The 23,005-nt window shown below is 37.1% G+C and overlaps 2 protein-coding genes across 8 annotated transcripts in view; one reads left to right on the top strand and one right to left on the bottom strand.

Annotated features, from left to right (window-relative positions):
• Nucleotides 1-15,207, top strand: part of SGTB (small glutamine rich tetratricopeptide repeat co-chaperone beta) — a 48,301-nt gene extending 33,094 nt beyond the window's left edge. Inside the window, exons 6-12 of one of the 3 annotated variants that reach the window (XM_059916484.1) lie at nt 4,669-4,773; nt 8,834-8,972; nt 9,075-9,137; nt 9,828-9,865; nt 11,144-11,227; nt 11,397-11,503; nt 12,319-15,207. In XM_059916484.1, coding sequence (XP_059772467.1) covers nt 4,669-4,773; nt 8,834-8,972; nt 9,075-9,137; nt 9,828-9,865; nt 11,144-11,227; nt 11,397-11,503; nt 12,319-12,368 — 586 coding nt within the window. In that variant the 3' untranslated portion in view covers nt 12,369-15,207. The remainder of the gene's footprint in view (nt 1-4,668; nt 4,774-8,833; nt 8,973-9,074; nt 9,138-9,827; nt 9,866-11,143; nt 11,228-11,396; nt 11,504-12,318) is intronic. The other 2 variants (XM_059916486.1, XM_059916487.1) reach the window with 2 other exon arrangements.
• A 545-nt stretch (nt 15,208-15,752) lies between these two features.
• TRAPPC13 (trafficking protein particle complex subunit 13) overlaps nt 15,753-23,005 on the bottom strand; it is a 35,458-nt gene continuing 28,205 nt past the window's right edge. For 2 of the 5 annotated variants that reach the window (XM_059916480.1, XM_059916482.1), the window contains 5 exons: nt 22,759-22,892; nt 20,918-21,116; nt 19,746-19,846; nt 17,377-17,524; nt 15,755-17,251 (listed from right to left, as the gene is read on the bottom strand). In XM_059916480.1, the coding sequence (XP_059772463.1) occupies nt 17,144-17,251; nt 17,377-17,524; nt 19,746-19,846; nt 20,918-21,116; nt 22,759-22,892 (690 nt within the window). In that variant the 3' untranslated portion in view covers nt 15,755-17,143. Of the gene's footprint in view, nt 17,252-17,376; nt 17,528-19,745; nt 19,847-20,917; nt 21,117-22,758; nt 22,893-23,005 lie in introns of all 5 variants that reach the window. The other 3 variants (XM_059916483.1, XM_059916481.1, XM_059916479.1) reach the window with 3 other exon arrangements.

The raw sequence follows: 23,005 nt of genomic DNA, 5'->3' as shown, positions 1-23,005 counted from the left end.
AACGATCTTTTACTCAGTGTTTTATCATCCACTGATGATCTGTCCCTGAATCATTAATACATTGATGGTTACAAAATGGTGATTTTTCTAATTTTATCATTTCCTTTACATAATATTTTCTCACATATTTCTGAAAAGAAGAGTTTTCTTTCCTTTTCACTCTTTTTGGCTTTCCTCCTCCTTTGTCCTCTGAAAGTATTGTATGGACTCATGAATTTTTAAAAATTTACTATTCAGTGTGTTATAATAAATTACCATAATTATTATTTTGACCCTTAAATTATTCTATACAGTAAGTCCTCTACATACGAACGAGTTCCATTCCAAGAGCGCATTCTTAAGTCCAATTTATTCATAAGTCCAACAGAGTTAGCCTAGGTACCAACTAACACAATCAGCTATATAGTACTGTACTATAAGAGGTTTATAATACTTTTCACACAGGTAATATATAAAAAACAAACACAAAAAACATTTTTAATCTCACAGTACAGTACCTTGAAAAGTACAGTAGTACAGTACAACAGCTGGCATACAGGGGCTGGCATCGAGTGAACAGGCAAGAAGAGTTACTGACTGGAGGAGGGAGAGGAGGTAGGAGATGGTAGAGCTGAAGGATCGTCAGCAATAGGAGATGGAGGGCAAGCTGCAGTTTCACTCACGTCTGACATTGATGGCACAGGTTCTGGTTCCTTGCTGGAATCAATTCTATCTACCTTCTTGAAAAAATGATCCAGTGATGTCTGGGTAGTAGCATTTTTTTTTCTCATCATAGATGGCATAGTAGCAATGGATTGCATTTTGAACAGCTGCTGCCACCTTTGTGTACGTGTACTGTTCTACATTTGGGTCTTGTGCCTCAAAAACTAACAGTGCCTCCTCAAATAAAGAAAATCCCCTTGCCATTTCCTGCATCATGAATCTCTTTGGCTCTTCAGTTACTTCTTCCTGTTGTCTCTCTTCATCCTTTCTCTGGGCCTCCAATCCTAGAGCTTCTTAGCAGTACCAGCTACATCACTGTTGCTTTTACGCTTGCCTCCTGACGTCCTGGGCTTGAAATAAAGATACTGTACTACAGTACTGTATACAGTACTTTACAGTAAAGTACACAAAAGCAAAATCACTTGTAGAGGATGCACGCACATGACAATGTATGCCAGACACGTGAACTAATTTATGGGATTGGACATGCAAACGCACGTTCACATCTTTGAAAGTTCTCAACTTGAAGGTTCATATGTAGGGGACTTACTGTATTTGTCTAGTGGGAGTCCCTTAAACTGGCTGTGTGCCCTCTTACATACCTTCATTTGTTTTTGAACACTTTCTTGTTTTGTGGGAGAACAGGATATTCCAGATTTGCCTTGTACTTTCTCTGCCCCTAGACCTGGGCTCAGCTATTTCTGCAAGGAGCTCCTGTTCCTTTTAGTGCAGAAACCAAGATCTGATTGCAAGACCTGATCGTTGCTACTGAAGTGTTACTGCTTCTAGGTCCTTTTAAAGGACAGAGCTAGGAAATATATTTTTGGAAAAGTCATCACTTTATCCAGATACCCTCAATTCATATCCAGTGTCACAGAGGTTATCCTTACCTTCCCCCATTTTATATTTGTATCTCTCTCTCAAGAGAGCCCTGCTTTCCAACAGCACCAGAGTACTTACTCATTAGCTCTGTCCTTCAGTTGATATTACAACACCAGTGTTACACCACAAGCAAGCCTACTAAGGAAACTTAAGGATTTCTTTGCAATTTATTTTTTATTCTTAGACTGCATCTCACTAAGGATATATACTCAGAATACTGTGTTTAAAAGTTACTGGGTTGGCCAAAAAGTTCATTTGGGTTTTTCCATTAATATCTTATGGAAAAACCCAAACGAACTTTTTGGCCAACCCAATACTTGAATTCTTTCTTTTTTTTTTTTTTTTTTTAAAAATATTTATTTATTTATTTTTATTTATTTATGGCTGTGTCGGGTCTTCGTTTCTGTGCAAGGGCTTTCTCTAGTTGCGGCAAGTGGGGGCCACTCTTCATCGCGGTGCGTGGGCCTCTTATTATCGCGGCCTCTCTTGTTGCGGAGCACGGGCTCCAGACGCGCAGGCTCAGTAGTTGTGGCTCACGGGCCCAGTTGCTCCGCGGCATGTGGGATCTTCCCAGACCAGAGCTCGAACCCGTGTCCCCTGCATTGGCAGGCAGATTCTCAACCACTGCGCCACCAGGGAAGCCCGAATTCTTTCTTTTTGACATACAGTTAGGATCATTTGTTTCTGGTTTATTCCGTTTGAAGGTTTTCTTTTTCATCCTTTTTGAAGTGTCATTCCCATTTCTATCCCATTTACCCCATTCCCACCCATCCTCTAGAGGATGAGAGTGGGGCTTTTAATATAGGTTTGAATTCTGAGTCATGTAAATGTTTTTCATAAAATTAAACGAAAAAGACTGTTAATAAATGATGACTTTGTATGCTTAATAATGTTCTTTGCCTTATGTCTAATATTAGTGTTCCTACACTTGCTTTCTTTTGCTTGGTTTTCAGTTTGTCTCATTGTCTTTTTCTACCCCTTTAACTTCAGCCTGTGTGTGCTTATGTTGTAGGTGATACCTTATGTGTACAGTTTTAGAATCTGATGTTTATCTAGGCAACTTTGTGATTACTTATATATTTGAATTATTTTCTGCTATCTTATATTTTGTCTTCTTCTCCCTCTCCTTCTCTCTTTTTTTCTTTTGCCTTCTATTGTAGTGATTGTTATTTTTACCTCATTTTTTCTTTCTAATTATTTGGAAGTGATACATTCTGTATCTCTCCTTTTAATGGTCATTTTTTTTTAAATTTATTATTTATTTATTATGTTTATTTTTGGCTGTGTTGGGTCTTCGTTTCTGTGTGAGGGCTTTCTCCAGTTGCGGCGAGTGGGGGCCACTCTTCATCGCGGTGCGCGGGCCTCTCACTGTCGCGGCCTCTCTTGTTGCGGAGCAGAGGCTCCAGACGCTCAGGCTCAGTAGTTGTGGCTCACGGGCCCAGTTGCTCCGCGGCATGTGGGATCTTCCCAGACCAGGGCTCGAACCCGTGTCCCCTGCATTGGCAGGCAGATTCTCAACCACTGCGCCACCAGGGAAGCCCTTAATGGTCATTTTTAATGGACATTCTTGTCATCCTGTTAGTTTTTTGTTTTTTCTTTTTTATAAATTTATTTTATTTATTTCTATTTTTGGCTGTGTTGTGTCTTTGTTGCTGCACACAGGCATTCTCTAGTTGTGGCGAGTGGGGGCTACCCTTCCTTGCAGTGTGCGGGCTTCTCATTGCGGTGGCTTCTCCTGTTGCAGAGCGCGGGCTCTAGAGCACAGGCTCAGTAGTTGTGGCAGACGGGCTTAGATGTTCCGCAGCATGTGGGATCTTCCCGGACCAGGGCTCGAACCCGTGTCCCCTGCATTGGCAGGCAGATTCTTAACCACTATGCCACCAGGGAAGCCCCATCCTGTTAGTTTTGTGTTGAGTATTCAGTCAAATAAACCCATACCACTTTTCCACATGAACTACCAAAATGGGTTTATTGAATCATCTACTTTCATATTTATATTTTTTAACTCAAGCAAAGAAGACTATGTGTTTATTTTTTTCAAATTTTATAATCTCAGTTTGAGAAGTAGTCTCGGTCATGCAGTATAAACAAAGGTTGACAGAAAACTGGACTCACCACAACCTTTTCTTTATAGTCTGCCAGCCCTCAGCCATCACCCCTGCCCCCGGCCCAGAATCTAAGCACTATTAAGGCCAGGAATATTATTTTGATTACTGTTCTGTCCATTATGTCTAGAAAAGTATCTATGCATTAGCTCACCCTTAATAGATATATTAGTTGAATGTATAAGGTAGAAATACTTAGTCTGGAGAAGAAGGAATGGGGTAATGGTGGGATGGAGGGTAGGAGACATTACGTAACCTTTTAGTTTGAAGGACTTGCGTGTTGAACAGTAATTCTACTCGTTTAGTATGGCCCTGAGGGTTGAGGTGAACACTACTACAGGGAAACAGAGAGCTGTATACTATCAGGATTGTGTGGAGGGGGGTAAGTAGCTTCATTGTCAAGTCCCAGTTATTTCAGGAGAGTTTTGTTAGAGGTAACCTGGACGGGTTTAAATAGTCCTTAATTGCTCTGAGATTCTATGCTAAGTAGGTGGAATACATTGCCATACTTAATTTACAATCAGATTTAGGCACACAGGTTAAGTTTCATTTTTCATCTTAGACTTGTAGATGATCTTAACTCTACTAATAAAGTGATCATTTAACAGCACAACACTCTGAGTGGCAATTCACAGCAATCAATCACTCTGTGTGCCTCCCCAGTAATCCCAAATGTTCTCGTGTTTTCAGTTTTCTGTTTGGGCAAATTAGAAAGGCAATAAGCAGGTAGATCAGTTGTAGGGTTCTCATATTTATCTTTTCTATAGCAAAGCAAACTGGGAAAAGCAGACTGCATATTTTCTCTGAATTTTGTTTCTGAGTTTTCATTTGATTACAGAATTATCTTAGTTTGACTTAGATATTTACTGGGAGTGATACACAAATGGGGACAAGTTAAATGTAGTTTTATTAGCACCTGGAAATCTAAATCAGTGCCTTGAATGCTCCTTATAATAAAAATCTCTTCTTTTTCTCTTAGGGCTGCTGCTCAGAGTAAATTAGGTCACTACACAGATGCAGTAAAGGATTGTGAAAGAGCAATAGCGATTGATTCAAAGTACAGCAAGGCCTATGGGAGAATGGGGTAAGTTTTGGGAGAACGTTCAAAGTAGTACCAAGTAGTATCAGATATGCTGTTCTTAATGGCTTGGTTTTGAATTTCCTGCTTCATATTGTACCCTCTGAACTAAAAAGAAGATAAATATAACATTTAGGTAGGAAATGACTGCAGTTTCTGACTGGGGAGAGAGATGATTAGTGTATGATGAGTGGTTGGTTTTGGAGAAAATCATAACAACCATACTGAATAGACCTACTTCATATTCAAGGCTACAAATCTCAAGTAAGCACTCAGTATTTTGGCAGATAATGCTACTACAGTTCCTTCTGGATTCACCTTAGTACTCTCTGAGTTGACTGTTTCACACCTACTCTTTTCAAATTTCCACTGCACATTCCATGGTGACTCTCAACTTTTTACTCAATTGAAAAATAGAATGTATTTAGAAGAAAAGTGATTCATCTTCTTACTTGCAGATCCACCAGTCTACTTACACTTATATCTACAGAGATTGCCTTTTTTTTGTTAAAATGGAAGGGTTCTTATCTAAGACTACTGCATTCATTCATGCTTGAGATCTCATTCCTTTGTACCTTCTCCAGGACTTTACACTTGTAATCATCTCCTTTATCTTCTACAACACCAGCTTTCCTATCTCTAACAGTGCTAATGACTGCATGTGAAAAGATCATAAAAAATCATCTGTTAGAACCATCTTTTACACAGCTACATCATTCCTTAGTTCCTCTTTCTCTGCAAAGACCCTAATAGTTGTCTGTACTTGCTGTCTCGTCTTCACCGTCTCTTACTCTCTCTTCAGCTCACTCCAGTAGGACATTTGTCTGTATCACTCTGTTGAGAACTCTATTCAAAGTCACCAGTTGTCTATATTTTTCCAAGGTCAGTATTCAGTTCTGTATCCTCACCCTCCTGCATCTTTTAGTATTTGGCATGATTAACCTTTTTTTTATTTTTGGCAGTGAGGCTTGAGGGATCTTAGTTCCCCAACCAGGGATTGAACCTGGGCCATGGCAATGAAAGCGCCAAGTCCTAATCACTGGACTGCCAGGAAATTCTCTTGATTAGCTTCTTTTTGAAATACTTCATTCTCTAGGCTTCTGTGACACCACACTTTGTGGTTTTCCTTCTATTTCACTGGATGCTCTTTTCCAGTCTCTCTTACTAGTTCTTCCTCCTCTGCCACCTCTAAATAATGGTGTGCTTCAGGGCTCTTTCCTCTGCTGCTGCTGTTCCTCTGTTTATATTCTCTCTTTGATTTCATCCTGTCCCATGCTTTTAAATTCCATCTACAGTCAATACTCTGTATTAATGAATACTGTATTTATGATTCACGTACTTGCTAAAATTTTTTTTGTTATCTCCAAATCTGTACTCAGTATGCTTTGTGGTCATCTACAGAGTGGTGAAAAACTTGAGTCATCTGATGTGCAAGATCTCAGCTGAGGTCAGATAAGGCAATGCTCTACCTTTTTGTTTCAGCTCTCATGCTGTAAAATGAATGTCCTTTTCACAGTCTATTTAGTGCTATATTTTTTGCATTTATGTGCTTTTTGTTGTTGGTTTCTCTGTTTACAGTGGCCTGCAAACATAGGCTGAAGTGTTGTCTATTGTTTTTGCATGCAAGAAGGCTTCAATGTGCCTCACCAAGAAGATACATGTGTTAGATAAGTTTTGTTCAGGCATGAGTTAGTACACTTGGCTGTGAATCAGTGCTATGTATTAAATAAGGTTTCTTTAAACAGAAACATACATAAATCAAGGTTATGTGCTGATTGGTTGATGAAAATATTGTTGACCAGAGGCTCACAGGAACACAACTTTTATTTCCCCTAGAAGCAATTGTTCCATATTTGCTAATTTAGTATTTGCAGTGACCTTTTAGAGCATAATTACTGTGGATAAAGAGAATCAACTGTATATGTTGATGGATCTCTTAAGTTATATGTCTGAACTCCATACTCATATATTCAGCTATTTTTCATCTCCACCTAGATGTTTAATAGGCATTTTAAACTTAACATGTCCCAAACAGAACCCTTGTTCTCTTCTTAAATCTTTCTCACCTCAGTAAATATACTGTCATTCTACCTACCCAGTGCTCCAGTCAAAAGTCTAGGAATCGTCCTTCATTCTTATTACACCTGACACATCTAATCTATCAGCAAGTCCTACAAATTCTAGTTTCCACATATAACTTGAATTCAAGTATTGAGTGCTCTCTTGCTTGCAACTGTAGTCCAAATTACCATCTCTTACCTAGGCTGCTGCAATAGCTTCTTAACTGGTCTCCCTGCCTTCACTTCACTCTCCCCAGAGAAGCCAGAGTGAGCTTTCTAAAGCATAAATCAGATCATGTCATTCTGTTGCAACCAGAGTAAAATCCAGACTCCAAACCATGGTCCTGTAATATTCCCTGACGTCATCTCTTCCCACACTTTGTTTTCTGTGCTCCCTCCTCAACCTTTGTCCTGTTCCTTAAGCATACCAAGCTTGCAACCTTCTCAGGGCCTTGGTGCTTACTGTTGCTTCTATTTAGAATGTCTCTCCTTTAATTTTCATATGACTGCTTTCTTCTCATTGTTCAAGTCCTTTCAATATGGCTGCCTTTGAGCAGCTCCCCTATTCATTCTCTTTAAGATTACTGTTTTTTTATTTGCATGTTTATTGCTTATCCTCCCCTGTAGAATGAAACTTTCTTAAACTCAAGAACTTTTCCTTTTTCACTGAGGAATCTAAAATAGTGCCTGGTACATAGTAGCATTCCAGTAAATATGTATTGACTTAATTAAGTGAGAACTCTGATGAAGTATCTTTCATGGTTGACTGGTAGAAAACTAATTAGGTTCTGAGATTTTTTTCTGTGATTAGGCATTATATTTTATCTAGATCAGAAGTCTGTGAGATAAGTTGGCCAAGAAAGAATTGGAGTAATTTGTTAAAAATAAACTTAGGAAAAAAAACACTCTATACTATCTCTCCATATATACCATTATTGTTTAGTTCTGAAGTGATTTTCCAAAAAATAAATTCTAACTAGGTGGAGGAAAACATTAAATTTAGTAACTAACTCTTTGACCTGTGCTAGGGATAATGTGTTATTGAGGTGTAAAGGTTCCCAATTTAGTTAGTTGTTTAACAATTTAGTTAGTTGTTAACAACTAACATGTCTTATTCAGGAGTAGTTAGCTGATACCCCACAGCCTACTTTTATTTTTTATTTTTCATGGTAAATTGATATTTATTGTGTCTCAATGTCTCTGCTAAGAAGGAAGAAAGAAAGTGGGACATAGTGAAGGTCAAATCTAGTTCAGAGTTCTTTAAACGGTTTTAGCATCATGGAGTTATATGACCACAGAATTGTTAGTCAGCTCACATCTTTATGGAGCTTAATCATTCATAATGCAAATTACTTCACATATTAGGCTTAAAAATGGAAGGGTATGTAAGGTTCATTTCTAATCATTAAGTTCTTTTTAAAAAAATTATTAAAGTATAGTTGATTTACAGTGTTGTGTTAGTTTCAGGTGTACAACAAAGTGATTCAGTTATATATACATACATATCTATTTTTTTCAGATTCTTTTCCCTTTCTAATCATTAAGTTCTTGATTCATGTAGGACAGCCGAGGTTGTCACCAAGGAGAATGGAGAGAGTCCAGACTTACAGAATCTTGGAATTAGAAGGAAGTGGTACTCCTGTGAGCCATAGTATGGTTGACCCTTGAACAATGTGGGTATTAGGGGTGCCGACCCTCCGCGCTCAAAAATCTGTGTATAACTTACAGTCAACCCTTTGTACCTGCAGTTCCTCCACATCTGTGGTTCCCCTGTATCTGCAGATTTAACCAATCTCAGATCGTGTAGTACTTCTATATTTACTATTGAAAAAACTCCATGTATAAGTGGACCCATGCTGTTCAAGCCCTTGTTGTTCAGGGGTCAACTGTACAATGAATAAATTAAGTGTAATCTGGATTCAAATTGAATACAAGATAGATGTTTGACTACATTTGTGGTGTCCTGATGTTCTTTAATCATATATCTTACACTGTATTCTTTTCAGGCTGGCCCTCACTGCCATGAATAAATTTGAAGAAGCAGTTACAAGTTATCAGAAGGCATTAGATCTTGATCCTGAAAATGATTCCTATAAGTCAAATCTGAAAATAGCAGAACAGAAGTTAAGAGAGGTATCTAGTCCTGTAAGTTACTAATGCCAAATGAGTGAAATATTTTGTCATTCACAATTTATTGTAATCAAATTGTAGTGTTTAGAGTAATTTTTATATATAATTGTTTTACAGACAGGAACTGGATTGAGTTTTGACATGGCCAGCTTAATAAATAATCCAGCCTTCATTAGTATGGTGAGTATATTTCCTTTTCTGCTTTGCTGGCTCTATTTTCCGTTAGAACTATATAGTTCCAAACTTTTTAGAAACAAGTAAGAGAGCTTTTGTGATGGCTGTGGTAGGAGAGTGGTGATATAAAGCTATGGCTGAGGTTTTAACCTGCCCCTGTACTGCTTTGTGAAAAAGCCATGGGTGGACTTCAGGAAGCCCATGGATTCCCTGGAATTGTAGATGAAAATTTGTGTACATGTGGATACATGCATTTTTCTAGGGAGAGAACCATATTTTTCATCAGATTGGCAAAGGGGTCTGCAAATCTACAAAAGGTTAAAAACCACCCTCTTACATGAAAGTGACCCTAGGAAAGTCTAGTAATCAGACTTCTAATAGGATTTTGGCTATTGTGGTTTCCTAAGCTCTTTTGGCTTTATTGGTCTGATAGTAGGAAGTAAACTGCTGTCAATATCCTTAGTTTATAGTGTTTGTAATCTCTTTATCCTTGCGATATATTTTTAATACCATTTTTTCCTAGTACCTCCTTTTTTACATTCCCACTCACTTTGTATAGCACACTAAAACTCTACAAAATGTTAGTATATACATGGTTTAGCTTTCACTCCTCTGCTTAAAAAAAAAAAGAAATCCTTGTTAAAGATCCCTAAATATTTACTGCCTTTAATGGGAGATGCCATTTTTCAATTCTAGGCAGCAAGTTTAATGCAGAATCCTCAAGTTCAACAGCTGTAAGTATATAGAAAGAGCATATTACGTTTCTCCCTTCCACTTGCCAGGCTCCTGATTTGAGCACAGTAGCTCCAAAATGATAAAACTGGCCCAAATGCCAGTCAGTTGGAACTTAAAGCCACACCCAAATGGCCTAACCTACACAATGTGGGTATATCTACCTGCTTTTCCTTGCCGGTATCCTACTTATTAAGAATATATGCCAATTCTTTTTAAGTGCTTTGACTCAGAAAAGAATAATAGACCATCAGTACTAGGGGTTATTTAGGTTTATGAGATTGGGTTTCCACTTGATATGCATAATGATTTCTGGGTTCTTATTGTGAAGGGTAGGCAAAGATGCCAAAAACTGACTGACTGGGGCTTCCCTGGTGGTGCAGTGGTTGAGAATCTGCCTGCCAATGCAGGGGACACGGGTTCGAGCCCTGGTCTGGGAAGATCCCCCATGCCGCGGAGCAACTAAGCCCGTGAGCCACAATTACTGAGCCTGTGCGTCTGGAGCCTGTGCTCTGCAACAAGAGAGGCCGCGATAGTGAGAGGCCCACGCACCGCGATGAAGAGTGGCCTCCACTTGCCGCAATTAGAGAAAGCCCTCGCACAGAAACGAAGACCCAACACAGCCATAAATAAATAAATTAAAATAAAAAAAAAATTAAAAAAACAAAACAAAAAACTGACTGACCCCACACAGAATTGCCTTTTTAAAAAAAAAAATTTAGTTTTGGCTGTGTTGGGTCTTCGTTGCTGCGCGCGGGCTTTCTCTAGTTGTGGTGAGCAGGGGCTACTCTTCTTTGCGGTGCACAGGCTTCTCATTGTGGTGGCTTCTCTTGTCACGGAGCACGGGCTCTAGGCACACGGGCTTCAGTAGTTGCAGCACGTGGGCTCAGTAGTTGTGGCCCGCGGGCCTTAGAGCACGCGGGCTTCAGTAGTTGTGGCACGTGGGCTCAGTAGTTGCAGTGCGTGGGCTCTAGGGTGTGCGGGCTTCAATAGTTGTGGCTTGTGGGCTCTAGAGCGCAGGCTCAGTAGTTGTGGCACACGGGCTTAGATTCTCCCCGGCATGTGGGATCTTCCCAGACCAGGGCTCGAACCAGTGTCTCCTGCATTGGCAGGCAGATTCTTAACCACTGCGCCACCAGGGAAGTCCTGCCTTTTTTTTAAAAATTAACATTCTAAAAATACCAATCAGTGAACCAATTTTTAAAAATACACTAATTTATTCCAGCAAAAAATATATATATATATGCCAATTTGAGTGATATATCTCTTGCCTACTCTAGAATGTCAGGAATGATGACAAATGCTATTGGGGGACCTGCTGCTGGAGTTGGGGGCCTAACTGACCTGTCTAGCCTCATCCGAGCGTAAGTGTTATTTAAAATAGAAATAGTAAAAAAGTATTTTATATTTTACAGTTTGTCTCTAAGGTAAGGGGACCAAGGCTTTCTTTTTAAATTTTCATCTTTTACTGTTAGTATCAGTTACCTCATTAGTTATTAAATTTAAAAGTGGTTCATAAATTGAAATTTTCAGACTGAAGGGCAGGAATCCAGAAGATCTGGATCCAAGAAAACCTTTCTCAGGAGACTTGAATAGCTACTCAAGGATATATATGAATGTCAAATATCAACTTAAAGTAGGTATGAATTTAGGTACGCGTACATATTTAAAAATCATATATTGCATATATTAGTGTTCAGACAACTTAGGCAGCTGTTTTATTCAAACTCTGCAGTGCACTTCATTGCTAAAGGAACTCGTTTCATCTTCTCATTACTTGAACACATTACCTCCACCTCCAACCAAGTTGCTGAAACTCTGTGCTTTTTGAATCTGTGTGATGCTGTCACTGGAGATATTATATGAAGCAACAAGTATTATTTTCTGTTTGTGATCACAGCTATGTAAACTCACTTGCAATATGGCATTTTTAGAGTGATCTTTAAGTGGCATGATTATAGTGATACCTAACACTTGCAGTTGGGAGGCACACACTCAGGAATTTGGATTAAATTTCTTTGCCTTTCTAAAAATCAGTTCTGTTGGGTGACTTCATAAGCATCCCAAAATGGGTGTGACACCTGTTATATGAGAGACTAAGACTTGAGTACAAGAACAAATACCCTGCATTATATTTGTGCACATACAATAAAAACATATACTTTTTAGCCCTTTACTTATCTGTGGTTAAGCACTGGGCGGGGGGTGGATTTCACTCAATTCAGGAACTCACTTTTTAGCTTGGGTGTTTCATTTCTCATGAAGAACACTGCACTGTAGTAATACTATATGGAGGCACTGGTAAACTTGCAGATACTAAAGTCATGAATCTAAAACTTGCTTTAATAGAAAAAGTTCCCTTTGGGTAGTACCCACATCTTCTGCAGTTCTTTTTGCATTGGTATTGTGTGATTGGAAATTCCCTAATTCAAATGACTTTGCCTCTTTACTACAGGGGACAGCAGTTTGCTCAGCAGATACAGCAGCAGAATCCTGAACTTATAGAGCAACTTAGAAATCACATCCGGAGCAGGTCATTCAGCAGCAGTACTGAAGAACATTCCTGACTTGACCAGGGGCCCTAGCCCAGAATGCAAATGGCGATGGCTCTGAAGTGTCTGCTGTAGATAGTGGCCAAAACAAAAACAAACCTAAAAAATAAATCTGTCTAGACAATAGGTTTATCACAAACAGACTTGAACATAACACGATTCCTTTGTAAACGAGTGATCATCAGTAGCCTTGTTAAGTGCCAGTATAGCACTTAACTGGACAGGGTTCCATTTTCATATCTTCATCATATTTGTATACTAGATTTAATAGCAGAGTATATTTATTGAACAGTAAGGCTGTTTACTGGTGAATTCTCTAGCACCAAATTCCTGTAGGCAAACTTTTTGAAAGGGGAGATGACTAAGAGGAAAGGTTTCTCACGCTGATTTAGGGGAAATATACTTGCCACTGAGCAGCATCTCTAGAGAGAAGAAATTCGATACTGGGTTTAGCTTTGATAGTGCAATCAGTAATGAATAGATGATATGATATGGACCAGTACTATCTTTAATGCTGCTTGTTCTGTTGGGTGATGAAATCTTAAGAGTTGGTGGAAAGCAGTATTCAGTGTTGTTTAGAAAAGCAAAAAATAGATGCTGTGAATGTATAGAAAGTGAATGTAGGGTGCTCAGGTTTTTTGCATAGTTCTTAACTAATCTTGCCTGCAGTTTGGTATTGATAACATTAGCATGGCCACTTACGCTAAGTACGTAATAAAATACATTTAGAAACCCTTAATGATACTGGTTAGGTCAGTTGTGTAACTATTCAGTTTAATTAGCACAATTTCCCCAGTGGTGACCTTACCATGGAAACTCTCAAATATATCTACATTTAAATAAACCAATGGCTTGGCCCTTAAGTTAAGGATTTTCTAGGTGGCATTTAATTATGTGCCTGTAAACACTGATTTTTTTAAACTCAGTAATTATTTGATGGGTTACAAAAAGCATCTATCACTATCACTGCTTGTTCATGTTAATCCTCTGCTATAATTTGGCTTGGCATGTCGCTTTTATGCTTAACCTTAATTTGATGTAGCTTAAACGTAACAGGGGACTTGAAATATTTTCTTGAAATTAGAATACATATTAGTGGAGAGACGTGGCACTAAGTGTTAGTGGAACGGCTTTAACTATAGTGATGGATGCAACTGTTCTAATTCCAACTGGAATTTCTTTGGTTTGTTATTATGAAATTGGTAAGGTTGGCGGACACATAAATTTCACAAATGTTGTGAGATAAAACTGAAATAGAAAGTAATATAAAATTAAATCAGTAATACCGATGATGATCAGGGCTTTACTATAACTGTTCTCCTCAAAAGGCTAATTACTTGGTATTTTGAAGTTTAAAAGCCAACTTTCCCTTTTTTCCCTTTGTGAAATTAGAACAGTGGTTCTAATCACTGTAAGAGTCACCTGGGGATTTGTTAAAAATGCAGATTCAGGGGCACACTTTTCAGTTTTTATTTAGTAGGTCCTGTAATAAGGTCTGGGAATCACCATTTCAAATAGCACACCAAGTGGTTCTGATGTAGGTCCAAAGGACTCTTAATTTAAAGCAACACTAGGTTAGAGATTTCTTTTAGGCCAGCAAAACACCTAACTGCCTGGGTTCAGGCTACAAGGAAGAGCTACATGAACCTACAGTTCTGGTCAGAGCAGAGCGGGACTTAAATCTAAGCTAAGCCTTCTGAATTAAGTCTCCTATATTGCATCTAAATCAACTTAATTTTTCATGAAGTTAAATTCAGATCCTGGTGTTCAAATGTTACACACAATAAAGTACTAACTAATCATAGGAAAGTGATGACTGTGATAAAAAAAAAAAGCAGAGTTGATCCTTAATTAAAAGTTAATCACTCTTGGGAATTCCCTGGTGGTCCAGTGGTTAAGGCTCGGCGCTTTCACTGCTGAAGGCCCAGGTTCAAATCCCTGGTCAGGGTACTAAGATCCCACAAGCTGCGCGGCACAGCCAAAAAAACCCAAAAAACACTCTTATCCAGTGTTGAGTAAGAAAAGGTTCCTAGCATAACTATCATCTTGAGTGCATTAAAAATGCTTTCAGATAAGTAAAATTGGTAAGCCTCTAACTGACTAGGAAAATAGAGAAAATATGAATCAACAGTATCAGAAGTGAAAGAGGGGATATCACTGCTGACCCTGTAGACATTTAAAAGATTATTAGAAAATACTATGACCAACTCTACACCCATGTATTTAACAACTTAGATGAAACAAATTCCTTGTAAGATGCAAACTACCAAAGCTCACTGAAGAAATAAAGATATCCTCCAGAAAAGAAAGATACAGGCCCAGTTTCAATGGTGAATTCTACCAAACACTTAATACCAATTCTACACAATCTCTTCCAGAAAACAGAAGAGGAAACACTTCCCAACTCATTTTATTTCACCATTACTTTGATACCAAAATTGAAGACATTATAAGAAAAAACAGTTTAAAACAAATGTTTTGATTTACTAATATCTGTAGTTAAGGTAGCCATTCTTTTTACATGCAGTAATGCGAATTGGTGTATTTCTTCCATTTCATCCTTCTAGTTTGTTTCTTTTCTAATATACCATCCATAACAAATTAAACCTAGATAATCTGTCCACTTACCTGGATTTCCATTCTATTCAAGCCATTTTTGCTTTTTAAGTACTTTCATCACTTTGGAATTACTGCATTGCACGCTATTGCAAGAAGGTTTTGTGTAGCTGTATTGTGTTAGCTACTCTTAAAATGATAAACAATGCTCCAAAAGTTATTTTGCTTGTCTGAAACAAGAGGGCATTAAAGTAAATCTTTTTTTTTTTTTTTTTTTTTAAATTTGATGAAAGTTCATAATAATGCAGTTGACAAGAAAATTAGTTATTTCTGAGATATACATTTTAAGGTAATAACTAGGATTATGACTTATAACATTAGTAAATCTTTATATACATTCTACTTAGGAATAACTGACTTCCATTAACCACTTTTCATTATAGTAGCTGTAGCTGTTACGATGCTATGTAAAATTTACAATGTCCTTTTTACGCAAATGACATTTCCACTTAATGTACCAAATTGTTTAGCTAATTTTTATAACATGGTTTAAACAGATCCTTTCTAAGATGACATTTTCTAAACTTTACTTAAAGAAGGAACATTATGTGTCTAGGTATTGCTTATAAAAGGAGTCTTTGTAATTAAAAGTCAAATTATATAGCAGATTCCAAGTGACCATTATATGTTACTTTAAAAATTTGAAACAGAATGAAACAGAAGGTTCAGTCATGAGAAGATGCTTGAAAAGTTATCGCAGTATCCAGTGCAGTGGCTATAAAGTCTTATTTCATCATTTAATCAATTGTACTCATTTTGGAGGAAACACAAGACTTCAATTTTATACTGCTTGCACTTTATTTTGCACAGACATTTCATTGATTACCTCTCCAATTTAAGGGCACATCTCATTCTGAATATAGCTTTCATTTTGGACCAAACAGTTTGTCATGGCAATAAATAATTATGCATTTAAGAAAAACCAACTTTTGTATTTGACTTTATGCACTCTTTACATGTAAGCAATTATATATACATCCTTGAATTTCAACTTAGCAAAATAAGTTTTTATTTAACAGTATTAGCTTTTGTTTTCAAAATATTGAAACTTTTATTACATTCATGATGTAAAGTTGTTTATAGTCTTAACTTTCTCATTGTTTTGTATATGGCATAAGTAAATTAGTGTGATTACATGCAGAGATAGAAAGTTTTATAATAATACATGATGTAGAGTTCAAAAGCAAATATCAGAAGCTGGAAATCCTTTAAGTATGCCTTATGAAAATAACTGGCTTATTTTTCAATGGGAAAAAAAAACAGGACTTTTTTGGCTTAGAATTAGGAAATTATCAGACTTCTTAGTTAACAGAGTAATCAACAATTTAAGAAATAAAACCAATTCTGATCTGCTGTTAGTAACTGAAAGTTAGACGTGTGTTTGTATGTACACACAAACACAGATACCAATACGATAATTTTGAAAACAGGTAGAAAAACTCATATTGTGTTAGCAAATACAAGATTACATGAGGACCACCCCGGTTATTTTAAACTTTTTATATTGACTGAGGGAAAAAACTGGGGTTAACGGAAATACTTCTAAGTAAAGTATGGTAAGAATTCTAAAGTTTTAAGAAACAACTGTATCTTCTAGATTGAGGTCAGCAAACTACGGCCTGCAGGCCATATCTGGCCAGCTGTCTGTTTGTGTAAACGCTGCTGTGCAATTTTTGCCTAATGGCTGCTCTTGCACTACAACAGCAGAGTTGAGCATTTTCAATAGAAACCGCATGGACTGCAAGGTCTAAAATATGTAGTATCTGGCCCTTTACATGAAAAGTTTGCTGACCATTATTCAAGATACCTGCTAGGGACAAATGGCCTCAAATATAGAGCTTTTGGAGAACAAAGTCCAATGGTCATTTAAAATGAAACAAAATAGCATATGTGTGGAAAATATACAAATGTTCATCTAGACTGTAACTCACAAGATAAAATCAGTAGATGGTTCTTTTCAAAACAAATATTTAATATTTTAACTGTTTTACAGGAAAGAAATGTAAATAATATATACTTATTTTTACTGTTGACTTGATCATTTTACAAAAGTGACAAAAATACAGAAAGTTCTGGGAAACTCAATGACAAGCATAACGTTGGAAATTTTCTTCAGCTTTCCACTTTAATGGCCGAAGATACCACGCAGACTTGTGCGATGTCATCATATTCATATGTTCTCTTTAAGAACGTGTCTGTTAGTCTTAAGCCGGAGACACTCTATTGAGAGAAAAATATAGACCTAAGATCTCATTCACTGGTAATGAACAGAGAAAGAATGGATATAATAAATGACTATGGATTAATAGCCCCCAAATACCGAAATTATTGAAAAGAGAGCATACTTGCAGTCCCTGTACTGAAGACAGTAGAGTGAGGGCAAGGCAGAGAGAGGAACTTGGATGGAGCTTTCCAAGCTGTCTTCCTGAAATGCCACACCAGTGGATAGAACTGGTATTGCACATTTCCAAAACGAGATCCATCGTCCTTTCACTGCTGGAGGAATCAGAAAAACAAGAATAAATCTTGTTCCTTTCACAAAGAGGTACTGCAATATTTCTTCCACTATTGTGGGTGAATTTCTTTTCTGGGTGTCCAACAGAAAAACAGGAACAGAAATGAAAAGCTATCATATCATTTTTATTTCACTTAAGGTAGAATCAGGAAAATGAAAGATGGTGTCTTCTGGGATTTACAGTGACACTGAGACTAATCTGCCTGTCTGGATGTAGGCTTTCTGGTTCTGTTATTGAACACTGGCTCCCTGGTGCTGATCTGTTAACAGTTTGCCATTTCTCTGGAAGACTTCCAGACATCTGTGTCTAATCTTGTTGCTATGCATCCTTCCTATTTCTGTAGGGCACTCTACAGGAAAGAAAAAGATAAACTGAGTCTGGTCCAGTGCTTTTTCTATTTAATCTATGTTCCTCTACCATGCAGATAACATAGAAAATGGCAAGATTTATAAGTAAAACTATTCAGATGTTCAGTTAACACGAAAAGACTACCTCTGCTTATAATTGATACCACCAGTTCAACTTAAACTTAAGTTAAAAAAAAAACTTTTAATGAAAGTATGCACATTGTTTTTAACAACAAAACCAAAACCGAAAGGCTCATAATGAAAACGGTCTGCTACTCTACCACCATTCATGACTTGCTTTCAACTCTTTAAAGCTCTTTTTTGCTGCTTGGAGTTGGCTCCACATTTTAAATACTTATTTAAATTTTAAATTCAAACTTGATTTTTAGACATGTTGATTTAATGATGTTTAAGCTTTTATATGTCTCCATCTCCCCCCCGCAAAATGTGAAATGTTCACTGTGTGCCACAGGCCAGTTTAGGTGCAATGCATGAATTTTCTCATTACGTTTCACAAAACTCCGGTAAGTGTATGTTGTGTGTATGTGTCTTTGTGTGTTGGGGGGAGTGGAAATCCCATTTTTAGAGATGAGGAAACTGAAGATCTAAGAAACAAGTGCTTTTTAAAAAACTTACTTGAATCACCAAAAGGTAAAGTGAATACCCAAATAAACTTCTTTATTTATTACAGCACTTTGTCATTTGGTCAATAACTGATTTGTTATAACTCAAAAATGCAAAACAAACCAAAAATCCAAAAGCACACCCTATATGCACAGGGTCTTTATCCTGTGTGTGTTGTCTACTGAGCTCCTATGATGTGGCAGGCACTGCATTTATAATGCTGGGTAAGACATGATCCCTTTTCTTGAATTATTCACAGTTCAGTGAGGAAGAGACTAATGATTATAGCAATATATTAATACCACTAAAAAACTATATTACAATTTGCTATGACAGAGAAAGGGATGATTGCGCACGGGAGGGTCTAGGAAGCTTCACAGGAGAAGTAGGTATTTTTGTAATTCTGAAGGATGAATACTTCTTTCTTATCTCCCTAATATCATAAAGTTGTAAGGAATATAGAATTTAAAAGGATTATACATTTGGACTAAGAGGATAGGGATTCATCACTGCAATATTATCAAAATGCCCCAATTAATCATACACACCAAGTAGTAATACAAGCAGTAGAAAAGTGATAGGACTGGGATTTAATCCTAGGTTTTTCTGGCTTCAAAGCCCTGTGCTCTTTGTTTCGCAATAGCTAGATTATACTCTATTATCAAAGCCCTGTTTTCCAATCTATGGTTATCCCCTATATTAAATTCATAACCACTTCTAACTTTCTTAATACTTAAGATACAGGTCAGGTATAAGTATGGCTCAGAAAAATCTATCTCATTACAGTAAATCTATAATGTATTCCATAAGAAACTACTAGTTCATGTTTTACTAATCTGAAGTGTGAAGGAAGTGTAAATGAGGAAAAGAACATGGACTTTGAAGTCAAATACACCCGATTTCAGATTCTGATCCCATCTTTTCTAGCTCTCTGAGGGTGAATAAGCCACAACCTCTGAATTGGCTTTCTCTTGCAAAGAATGTGAATAATTAATACCTACCTCATAGGTACGGAAACAAAATACAAAAAATGCCTAATACAGTAGGACCTCTAAAATATGTAATATACAGCTACCAGATGAAGAACTTTACAGCATTCAATGTCAACATCAGAGAAGACTATACGGCAAGAGGAAACTTACAAGGAGATAGCATATTTAAAAGATTTTAAAATTCTCTCAAGTAGGTGAGGAAGAAAGGACATCCATCCACAAATACTGGCATTACCTGCAGTTTGTTATTTTACAAGTAATATGAAAAGGTTCTTCTAGGTTTACAGTATCTGGGATTGCCTCCAAAGACAACCTAACGTCTCCATAACCTGGAGCCTAAGAGAAAAAGCAATACAGTTAACATAAATCTATTACAAAACCTTTCCATTTTAATGAGGGTACCACAGTCATTCTAACTTCTTTTGCTGCTATTGCCTACAGAATAGCACTATAGACCCCGACTGTTTTTGTTATAATTACTCCATGTTACTCCAATTACTCCAAAGTTAAAATGAATCTCACAGGTAAATAGTAAAGGAATTTCAGGGGGTCTGATCTTAAAGGGATATTTTCCAAAGATACTGTAGCTTATACATACGTAACTCTTCATAGGTAAAACAGGAAAAGGAAGGTCACTGAAATGATCCAAGAAAATCATGTCTGTTCACAAGACACACTGGCAGGGACAGACAACAGAATCAACATGCCATGGCAGGATGATAGCTAATGGCTATATTTAAAAATAGGCCCAGTGATAATCTCTCTCTCTCTTTTTTTTTTTCAATTTTTACCTCAAACAGTAAAAGAAAAGTAAATTTTAGAATATATCACAGTAGGTGATATGCAGTATAAACAGAGGACTCTGTAGTATAGTCTCACTAGCACAAGAAAAAGAAGGCTGGTAGCTATCCATACTCTCGGAGTAGAAATTAGGTAAAATATCCAACCTATGTTTACAAGATAATTTGAGTGGGACTCGCCTGAGTTTCAGATGACCCACATTTTAAATATCTTTAAAAAAGGTATGAACTGAGTAGGTAAATGTAGTATAAGTCCAAGAGTTCCAAGACATTGCAAAAAAAGAAAACTTTAATATAGTGGAAGTCAGATAATGGTGAGGACAAATTACCATAGGAGGAAACAATTGATATGCAGTTATTTTAATTTGTTTGGTAAAGTAAAAAACCATGTATAATGCATAAATTAACTTTGAAAATTTCCCATTCATATCAATACCAATTTTCTACCTAGATATCAGTGAAATTATTAGTCTTTTTATTCTCCAGTAATATCAATGTCTTTTATAGTGCTCTGAATTTTTAGTGACAGACCTAGGAAAATTTAAGTTGTTCTAACTATCTACACACCACACACCAAAACCCCCATCAGTTTTTTTTTTAGACTCACCATTCTTTGAAGTTGGCTGGTCTGTAATCTTCCCCTTTCACCTAGATTTGTTTTCCATACTATATCCAATTTTCCAATTACCGTTACTCCCTTAATGATGCCTGCTTTTTCTGCAAACTCCTTCTTGGGTTTTAGGCAGTACAAGTACTGGCGTGTATCCATTGGCTGCAGATATGCTCTTGACCCAAATGTAGTTACACTGTGGGGTGGAGATAGAGATGGAAAAAATTCTCTAGAACCTTTTAGAAGAAAAACCATAGCTGTGATTGTTCCTTTGGACAGGAACTGAATGATTTACCATCCAAAGATCCAGAATACAACAGGTCGGTGGTTTCAACACAGTGAAAAGGACTTGTACTGAGAGGACTTATTTTTCTTTAATTTTTTTTCAGTTGATATGGAAAATCTTGAGATTCTTTATAATAGAATGCAATATATTACCTGAAGCATTGGACATACATCGATTAACTGAAAAAAAGCAATAGAAATCAGAACCTTAATTATCCTGTCTCTTCTCTAAAATTATGAAAGCAAATAGTTTAGAATAAAAAGAAACATACCATTCTAACTAATCATTTTTCAAAATTAATTAAAAGATCAGGGAGCTTCCCTGGTGGCGCAGTGGTTGAGAATCTGCCTGCTAATGCAGGGGACACGGGTTTGAGCCCTGGTCTGGGAAAATCCCACATGCCGCGGAGCGGCTGGGCCCGTGAGCCACAACTACTGAGCCTGCGCGTCTGGAGCCTGTGCCCTGCAACGGAGGGGCCGCGATAGTAAAAAGGCCCGCGCACCGCGATGAAGAGCGGTCCCCGCACCGCGCTGAAGAGTGGCCGGCACTTGCCGCAACTAGAGAAAGCCCTCGCACGAACCGAAGACCCAACACAGCCAAAAATAAATAAATAAATAAAAATAAAGTAGCTATAAAAAAAAAAAAAAAATGGAACTCCTTTAAAAAAAAAAAAAAAAGATCAGGAAATGAGTGGAAAATTATTGTTTTCCTCTGTGGGGGTATGAGAGGCTATGAACTTTACTGTAACCCCCATAATAAGTAAAAGTAAATTTTTCATTCTTGATTATTAAAATCAGGTACTTTCTCCAGCTATTACCTTCTTATCCATATTAATATCAACCCTACATTTATTTATTCTTCTTTTTCTAAATTACCTATAAAGATGTGTATTTCATTTTCATGAAAAATTAGATCATCTATTCCTATGCTCACTCCTTTTGATGTTAAGAGAATACTCCTTAAAACTCACTGCTTACTCTTACCCCTTCTAACTTCTCCATCATTTCTTCCCATGCCTCAGTTTTATCATTTGCAGGATAAGGATGAAATGTTCCATATTTATCTCACTGAATTGTTACAAAAATTTAAAAGAATAAGTGCTTCAAGTACAAATGGCTAGGATCTTATTTTCATGTGAAGGGAGGGCTGAACAGGTGGACCATAGATTTTTAGGGCAGTGAAACTATATTTTATATCCTACAGTCAGGATGGCTACGTGTCACCGCATTTGTCAAAACCCACATAATGCACAACACAAAGAGTGAACCCTAACGTAAACTATGGACTTCAGTTAACAAGTATCAGTATTAGTTCATCGATTGTAAAAAATGTGCCACATTAAACAAGATGTAAATAACAGGGGATCCTGTAAGTGGGGAGGAGGGCATGAGGAAATGCTCTGCTTTCTGGTCAATTTTTCTATAAATTTAAAACTTCTCTAATAAAATAATGTCTATCCCTTAAAAAAATATTTAAACCACCCACGAGTAACAACGTTAGAAAAGTTCATATCTTTCAAAATAAAAGCAAACACTTCATAATCCATATTCACCATTCTCCAGCTTGGTTGACTGAATTTAATTCTGCTACATTGTACATTATAGATGGCTCCAATGAAACTTTCTCCATAAACATGGGTGAGGTTGTAATATTCTGAATCTGGGCTTCAAGAAATACTTCATCAGTCTGAAAATATGAAAAAAAAATACACCAAAGTATGCTGGTGTTTAAAGTACTTTACCACAACAACAATATCTGATTTATATGAAGAAAAAACATTAACCACAAATGTGATTAGT

This window comes from Balaenoptera ricei, chromosome 3 (genome assembly GCF_028023285.1).
Source record: "Balaenoptera ricei isolate mBalRic1 chromosome 3, mBalRic1.hap2, whole genome shotgun sequence".
Classification (NCBI taxonomy): domain Eukaryota; kingdom Metazoa; phylum Chordata; class Mammalia; order Artiodactyla; family Balaenopteridae; genus Balaenoptera; species Balaenoptera ricei.
The sequence above is the reverse complement of the archived record's forward strand: the minus strand, read 5'-3'. Positions and strand labels throughout refer to the sequence as shown.